The sequence below is a fragment of the Hemibagrus wyckioides genome, linkage group LG08 (assembly GCF_019097595.1).
Source record: "Hemibagrus wyckioides isolate EC202008001 linkage group LG08, SWU_Hwy_1.0, whole genome shotgun sequence".
In the NCBI taxonomy this organism is placed as follows: Eukaryota; Metazoa; Chordata; class Actinopteri; order Siluriformes; family Bagridae; genus Hemibagrus; species Hemibagrus wyckioides.
Genome location: NC_080717.1, coordinates 25,476,876 through 25,485,994, shown reverse-complemented (window position 1 = coordinate 25,485,994; position 9,119 = coordinate 25,476,876). Strand labels below are relative to the sequence as shown.

At 41.5% G+C, this 9,119-nt stretch overlaps 1 protein-coding gene across 2 annotated transcripts in view; it reads left to right on the top strand.

Annotated features, from left to right (window-relative positions):
- The first annotated feature begins 6,587 nt into the window (after positions 1-6,587).
- Positions 6,588-9,119, top strand: part of cep41 (centrosomal protein 41) — a 7,829-nt gene continuing 5,297 nt past the window's right edge. Inside the window, exons 1-3 of one of the 2 annotated variants that reach the window (XM_058396159.1) lie at positions 6,588-6,739; positions 8,166-8,229; positions 8,310-8,357. In XM_058396159.1, coding sequence (XP_058252142.1) covers positions 6,707-6,739; positions 8,166-8,229; positions 8,310-8,357 — 145 coding nt within the window. In that variant the 5' untranslated portion in view covers positions 6,588-6,706. The other variant, XM_058396160.1, reaches the window with a different exon arrangement.

Below are 9,119 nucleotides of genomic sequence, written 5' to 3'. Positions count from 1 at the left end.
AATGTGTTCATCCCTTGACCTGCTAATGAAACTCAGATCAAGAGTTGGTGTACTGATAAAAAAACCCATACATATTCGCCAGAATCGAGGTTGACACGCACATCAGAGGATCAGACTGTCTTAGGAAATTTGCAAATGCCTGTAAAGCAAAATTTCCTGAGCATCTCGCATCAACAAAGCTACGCAAACGAGTGGCAACTTTGGGCCAGATCATGAACTTGAAAAAAAAAATGAAATGGACCAGGTGGCAAAATTTTGTTTGACTGTGGGTATGATGTTCTTTTTATGAAATGCTGTGTTGGTTTTACGCCAGATGTAACGGGACACACACCTTCCTAAAAGATCAACTTTTGTCTCAATCAGACTGATTTGCCCAAAAGTCTTGGGGATAATCAAGATATTTTTTGGCAAATGTGACATGAGCCTTTGTGTTCTTTTTTGGTCAGCAATGGCTTTTGCCTTGGAACTCTCCCATGATGGCATTTTTGACCAGTCTCTTTTTTTATTGTTGAATCATGAACACTCACCTTAATTGAGGCAAGTGAGGCCTGCAATTCTTTAGATACTGTTCTGGGTTTTTTTATGACCTCCTGGATGAGTCGTCGTTGTGCTCTTGGAGTAATTTTGGTAGGCCAGCCACTCCTGGGAAGGTTCACCACTGTTCCAAGTTTTTTCCATGTGTGGATAATGGCTCTGACCGTGGTTTGCTGGAGTCCCAAAGCCTTAGAATGGCTTTATATCCCTTTCCAGACTGATACATGTCACTATTTTGTTCCTCATCTGTTCTTGAATTTCTTTAGATCGCAGCATGACGTGTTGCTCTTTAAGCATGCCTCACTTTGTCAGACAGGTTTAGTGATTTCTTGATTCAGCAGGTCTGGCCTGGTCATCAGGCCTGGGTGTGTCTAGTGAAATTTAACTCAGCTTTCTAAAATGATGTGGTTAATCACAGTTCTTTCATGATTTAACAGGATGGAGCAATTAATTTTTCACATAGGGCCAGGTAGGTTTGGACAGCTTTTTTTCCCTTAATAAATGAAATAATCATTTAAAAACTTAATTAAAAATGTGGTATTTACTTGCATTATCTTTGTGTAATATTAAAATTCGTTTGATGATCTGAATCTTTTAAGTGTGACAAAAATGAAAAAACAGGAAGGGGGCAAAAATTCTTTATCCACATGAAAATGCAAAATGCCCTGTTAAGTGCTATCAGGAGCATGCCTAGCCAATCAGAAGCCTAGACAAAATGTCATCACAGGTTCCAGTAGTTTAACAACAATGGCGCGTCGCGGGAAAGCGATGCCCTTGACATGCGAAAATTTTATTGTAGAATGTAGAAGTCCAACTGGGTCTCGTCTAAAACCGCCATCGCTGTCTGCCTGGTCTGTGTTGTTGGAGTTTTGTATGTAGCAGCAGTGAGCTTCGTATTACATTCCGGCCCTCTGTTCATTAACGTAACGTGCGAGTAACTGCACGTGTATGTGCACGAATGTAAAAAGTCCAGTAAGCAAAGTTAACACAGTTACTAGATTACGTAAGTCTGCTTCAAGGAGACCAGCACACAGACAATGACGTCAATTCATCAAAATGTCCTAGCCTGTCCACACAACACCACTGAAAACGGAGTTCTGGAAAATCTTCACCTTGCCAAGAGTTTTCCAGAAGCTCTGTTCTGAACTACCTTAAACTGCGTTTGCATGTGGAGGAAAGGCCAAAAATCTCCGTTTTTAAAAATACCCAGCTATGTGTGGACAAAAAAAAAAGTTAAATAGTTTTTAATTAAATCTAATGGACATGGTCAGGTCACTCATGATTGGTTAAAAACATTACAGTGATTTAAATTGCCCTCCTCCAGGTCTAAACCCCGCCCCCATTCCCTGAGCGATTTTCCCTCTCAAATTTAAATTGGCCAATCAGAAAAATTCCTCCACTGAGAAAAATGTAAGGGATCAGGAGAGTGCAGAGGCTCAGAAACACACACACACACACACACACACACACACACACATCTAAGTTAACCACTAATGTAAGGACCAAAAAAGATTTTAGCAAAAATGTTCATAATGTTGATAAATAAGGTCAGTGGACTTGATTTTAAGTGAAAATTTTTTGATGACCGGGGCAAAGGTCCTCACAAGACAGGTAGTATGTCAATGCCCGGTCCTCAGAAAGGGGGGAATACCAACACACACACACACATACATACACCTATGTGATCAGACTCACAGTATAATGACTACTTCTTATTTGCACTAATTCAACCGTTGCTACTGCATTTTTGCACAATCCACTGTGGTGGAAATCTGTCTTAAGTCAAAAGATAAAATCACAGAGGAGTCAAAGTGTTCTTCTCTGCAGAGGGACGTCTGTCACATGCACACTCAGGAATGAGCACGGAGAGAGGCACTTCTCCTTTCTGTGCTCTCTTTTCATACCGTGTTTCTCATGCACTTTCTTGAGTTCTGAAACCCCTACAAAGCAACAGAGGTGATTAAACTTTTATTTTAAAAAGAATTAACCACACATTAAGCTGGTTATTCAGAATGCAACTTGACAATTCATCAGGTTTGTGTCTCTCTTCACAGGTTTCAACACCACCATCATGAGCTAAGACATTGCATGGCACAGGATGAATTATACTGCTGTTTTTGCCAGGGAAAAACCTCTCAGATTTAGCAACAAAAAATTTTCTTCCAGGTGATGCCTAGCCTACTGCTAGGTTTTCAGCCTACATGCCATTTTCTTTTATTTGATTAGATGATGCTTTGAATAAGTCGCTTTAGATTGATGTCAGTTCAACGCTAGTCACCACTTCTTCATTCAAATGTGGATCATAGTCTGTGGACATAGGATCTGTGGGTCATCCGTGTCGTCCCCTTGGGAAACAATAATGCTCAGATTTCTTCAGGATTCATGAACTGCCTGCCCGTGCAGTGAACTGTCGCCTTTCTTGACAATTCTTGGTGCTCAGAGTGCAGGCATGCCCTATACGCACTCATCCCACCTCACGAGGCTTCAAAACCTGCTCGGGAATCGTCTCAGCCATTTTTTGCTGTCTTATCCCGCTTAGGCTCTGTTACTAATTTGCAGAGGCTGGCGTGAATCCACGTGGCTCTCTCTCGGTGACCTTCACAGCAGTTTGTGTTGTCAGCGGAATCTGGAACGGTCCCAGCCACCTCTTTGCTTTCCAGCTCTTTCTCCCGAAATCCTTCACCATGACCCAATCTTCCGGTTTCAGATCATGCAGGTCTGTCTGCTTGGGCCCTGGAAAGGGCTCTTTCACCTGTTTATGTACTACAGACAGAGCAGAGGACAGGTTTGGACAGTAAATCAACGTCACACTGTTCTTTCATAGGGGCTGCTAAGAGACAATCGTCCACATATTGAAGGAGTACTGAACTTTTAGTAAAAGTGAGAGACTCTAAGCTGTTCCTATTTTCGTTGTAAATCACTGGACATTCAGAGTAGCCTTGGCAGAGGCGCGTGACTTGTATGACTTGCCATTAAACGAGAACACAAACCAAAACTGTCTGGATGAACAGGTACACTAAAGAATGCATTACCCAAATCCACAACTGAAAACCATTTACTCTCAGGTGTTAGCTGAGACAGGGTAGTGTAGGGGTTAGGAACATCTGGAGCTCTTTGCACTACTGCATCATTGACAGCATTTAGGTCTTAGACAAATCTCCACTCTTCAGGCTCACCTGCTGCTCTGACCTTTTCTTTTCTTTTTTTTTTTACAGTAAAGATAAATGTGTGGACTCGCATGGAACAATTACACCCACCTTTAGCAATGAATTGCACACCGGGGTGATGCCTGCTATTGCTTCCGGTTTCAGTGGATATTGTGCTTTACGTGGTCTATAATCAGACTTTGGGGTGATGTGGACTGGGGGACAGTTTTATAAGTTCCTGTAGCCCACGGTTCCTTGGGCACTTCCTGGAACCTTATATCAGCTAGCAGCATTTGCAGAAACATGTAAGCCAAGCAGCGCATTAGCTTATTGGGTCAATATTTATTATCAGGGATCATTTCCACAGCTCTCTCAGTAGACACTATCCAATTTAGAGGTGTGCTGTACACCTTTGTTTTACGGTTGTAAGAAACCATTGGGTCAGCGGTGGGTGCCCAATCTGGTTCTGTCTTGACCCTGTATAAATCACGAGTGTTTATAATAATGTCCTTTCATGGAAGGTCACAGTGAGTGGAGAGTGAGACATGTGGAACTGATCCCTCCATGGTGAGGGGTGTGGCTTGCCAGACCTTTTATTTACTCGAGACAACAACTTCTACTGCACAGTGGTGTTCATCCCAAAGCAAACATTTTAGTAGCAACATTTTTGTTTCTTTCTAAACCACTCTCTCCCATACTTGTCATCAGGTCCCCCTATATGTAAGTGTGCAGGACAATGTAAATCTTCTGGACACATGCACTTTGTCTTTACCGCGTTAGTTAGTTCTGGTTTACTGCATTCACTGTGGAGAGACACAGCTTCTATTCATACACATACTTCAGGGGTCTGGGATCATATTTAGAACATGATATTCACTAGCATTATTAAGCTGGATGGCCAAACCTTCATGTCCACTAATCAGTGTAATTCCCAGTTTACACATTAAATCCTGCCCCACGAGATTAATTGGACAACGGTTAGAGATTACAAATGAGAATTTGAACAAGGGCGGACCCTCTATTTCACACTTCAGTGACACAGAGAACTGCTCTGTAACTGAGATCCCCAATGCTCCAATTAAATGCAGGAACCTTCCACTCAATACTGGCGGTTTAAGAAACTCATCTGGTTTAATTACTGACCTCCCTGCTCCTGAATCTACTAGAAATATCATAGGTGACCCACCTACATGCAATGTAAAAGTCGGCATTTTACTATAAACATCTCAATATTTAGCATATGTGCCTTTCTTTCAACCCTCCTGGCTCCCTCCCCTTTCCCCCACCACTCCGTCAATCTCCTCCCGTAGCACCATCAGTTTGCTGTGCGTTCTGGGGACAGTCGCTTACCCAGTGACCTGTTTATCCCGCAGTTAAAACATCCATAATTTCTGCCTTGGCCTCCTCTTTCAGTCCATTCATAAAACTGTTCCTCAGAAGAGCCTCGTAGGGTGTGATATGTGGTATCTACGTTCAAGTTGGCCGGTGCAGTAAGTCCACTGTGCGGATTGTGAACTTCAGTGAGTCATGTGAGATACTGAGACACTGACTAAGGCTTGCTGTTTACACATTGCAATCTTCGTCCTCGAGAGGGTTGCAATGGGATAACTGTGTGCTGGAATGACAGAGAGAGAGATAAATCAGCATGTGCACACAAAATCCAAGTTTATTTTCATTTAGAAAACGTCCCATAAATTCCCATAAATTCCAACTTGGAATATTTCAAAAATTCCCGAGATGAAGCTCCAACTGAAATTTTCCACCCTTTTGCAACCGTATTTTAGACATAACAGGAAAATATACTTCACCCAAATAAACGGCATGATGTTTCTCAAAGCACAGTCCACCATTTTGTGCATGCTTACTAAGCGATATTAAATAAACCTGCTGTTTTAAAATGGCGCTCAGGCAGCAACTTCAGCCGAACTTCTACAGCTCGTTAACACTAAACTCCAAATATACACACAACTAGCAACAATTACACACAATGTGACTCAATCCAACATAAAAACATGTCATCCACAGATATTGACCAACATTAATCTTCTGCATTTTAGCACTACAGAACCCATTTGCAGGATACCTACCTCCCCCATGTCCAAAGCTGTTCTGGGGCGAGAAAACAATTAGGCAATTACGCAGGCGGAAATGACGTCACTCACACGTAAAACTCACATTTTAAAACAGAAACTACAAAAAGCAATTACCCACGATGTTATAGTGACATGAATAGTAATATGCACAAACAAACAAAAAATAAAATGAAAATAAGTATAATCAGTTCCTGTCGAAAATTTCGTAAAGTTTGCTGGAATAGTCACATGACCTAAAACACACAATGTTCACAATGCTTATTTGAATTTTTATTCATTTGCAAACGTGCATAGTTTGGATAACAACGAGCGATCTAAAGATGGATTAAATGAAGGGTTGCCAAGTATTTACCTAAAATTATACAAATGAAAAAAATAAAAAATAAATAAAATCACCATGTATCCTGTAACACTTTATATATATAAAAAAAAAGTTTTAAAAACTACCACCTAAAGACTACTATAATACTAATACGCGGTATGAAAAGAAACTCAAACAAACTTAAAGCATGTAATAGACGGCGCACAACGTGTTTTAGCATCATGTCAGTATATGGTTTGAGAATACGTATATTATTTATTTTAAATCACTTGTAATGTTCAAGGAATTAACATGAGAAGTTAATTGTAAGTCGACAAAACCGGGTAAAATGACGTGACTACTAAGATGAAGATCTGGCAACACGAGGTGACCGTAAGATCCTGAGCAGGCTCCCACAGCGGTGCACGCTGTCGTTGCTAAGCAACAGTTGCTATGCAACTACCCTAAACGTTAGCCGCACTGGAAGGCAAACATCGGCGTCTTAACGACGGCATCGTTGATTGGTCAATACCAAGAGAACGGACCAATGAGAAACGGCGTTGTTTAGGCAGGCACGGGGGTCCTGTTTGAGTTTGAAAGCTAGCTAGGCGTCCGCGTCCGTTACGAAAAAGATGTCGTCGAAGCGGAGTATCGGCGACGCAGAGGTTGGAATTATTGTTATGATAATAATTATTATTATTTTATTTGGCTTGTGTGAAAAAAAGCACGAGAGTGACCCAGCGCTAGCTGATTAGCTAGTTGCTATATGTGGAAGCTGTAGCTTGCGCTTTTCCACACAGCAATGGCTGCAGTTTCTGTTCTGCCAGCAAAAACCGCATTATTTGTCGCGTCTTATATTAAATCTCTCTCTCTGTTCTCTTAAATTGACCTTGTTTTGCTGGTGACATTAACAGAAAAGCTCTTAACTGTCTGACAAAACTGTCTCGAGCTTATTCAGGGAATGATATCGGATTACAGTTTTATATCTGAAAGTGTGAGTGAGGAAAAAAACACATATATACAGCAGAAATATCCTTATACACAACACCCATAATGCACTGGGCCTGCTGTAGGAATCCTGGACATAGCTGAGGGGTCAGAATCCTGTCCCAAACTGCACCCTATGCACTAGATAGTGCACTATTTTGGGATATTTTCTCAGTCAGGACTGGAAGCATGGTATTCAACTATCCAGGGTGCCTCCAGAAACTCTACCTGATGCCTCCTTGATTCATCGATCCTTCCTCCTTCAGCCTCATCATCATCTTTCAGGATGTACCAATTCTTAAAAATCTGTTAATCTGTCAATATTTTTTTCATTTCATTTCATTGTCTGTACTGCTTATCTGATCTATCCTCGGGTCACGGGTCAGGCATCATCGGGCATCAAGGCAGGATACACCCTGGAGTGCCAACCCATCGCAGGGCGCACACACACACACTCACACTCACTCACACTCACTCACGCAATCACACACTATGGGCAATTTAGAGACTCCACTCAGCCTAGTAGCATGTCTTTGGACTGTGGGAGGAAACCTGGAGGAAACCCACATGCAAACTCCACACACACAGTGAGCGGGAGCAAGAGTTGAACCCAGGATGCTGAGGCGAACATGCTATTTTTGCAATATATATATATATATATATATATATAATTATTATTTTTTTATTTTTTTTCAATATTGACAATTGAAACAGTAATGTGTTTCGCCTAAATCTAGTTTTTTAAAGCAAGGCAGATTAACTGACTTTCATCCAAGGGATTTTTTGCTCTGGAGTGATGGAGCATGAATACTCCACCATATAGGAAGCACCTCCACTTCCTCGACCTGAAAGCCTCCTCTCTCTGCATTCATCACTTCCTCTAAATCTCAAATCTATATTCTTGTTTAACACCTGATTCACTAATATAAGTGACACATCGACATTTCCTGGCTAAATGTGGTGTAAATAAAAAAATAAAAATAAAAAAAGAGGAAATGGTATAAACAGAGATTTGTCTGGAGTTTTTTCTTTCTTCTCTCACCCCAGTGTCCAGCCTGTATTTCAGTCGAATTCATTGCGTGTCATCTGTCTGTTTTATTTCAGTACCTGAAGAAGAGAATCCCTCAGAACCCCAAATATCAACATGTAAAATCAAGACTCGATACAGGTTTGTTTGTGTAAAAACATCAGAATGAATTTGGAAAGTGTTTTTGTGAACAAAAGAAAATAACAATGTGTGTTTTATAGGTTTGAGCTTGACAAAGTACATGGAAAGGCTGGAGGAGATCAAGAGAAGTGAGTTTACTTTAATAACATACAGATCAGAAGAGCTTTTTACACTGCTCTTAACCCCGGGGTTCTGGTGGATCAAAACCCTGGGTTCTTGTGGATCTAAACCCCGGGTTCTGGTGGTTCTAAAACCCGGGTTCTTGTGGATCTAAACCCCGGGTTCTGGTGGTTCTAAACCCCGAGTAGAGGAAGGTTTCACAGGTGTAATGTAGAAGCAGAGTTATGAAGCTCTGTGTTTTCCCCAGATTTATGAAACTCTGCTCTGAAGCAGGATCAGCGGCTTTTACAGTGTTAACTCCACATCACGCTGCTGATGGTCTTCAGTGTGAACCGATGCTGTGCTGTTAGAACCTTACGGCTCGTCGCTTAGCAACAGAAACCCAATCAGAACCTGAACAGTGCATGAAAACCTCATATCAGGTGAAAAGCAGGACGTGGCGATGCGTAACAAAAACGGCTCGGTAGATAGAGTCAGGAGGCAAAACACTGAACATGACGGAATTATGTGCCGTAGCGAGGGGGAAATATGCCACACTGAAACATTAGAGGAAGTTGGATATCAAGGAACGACCGGCTGGTCGACTAGACGACAAACTTAAAAAGTGTTAACTGTGAAAGATAACACAACCTGCTCTTGAACCACAGACAGTGTGAGATGAGGTGTTATTTAAAGCGGTCACTCTCTGGATTTATCCAATCATTGGTGTTCATACGCGAATACATAAATGAGAAGAAGGTTGCAGCAGGGTTTAGGAATGTAGTGTGAGA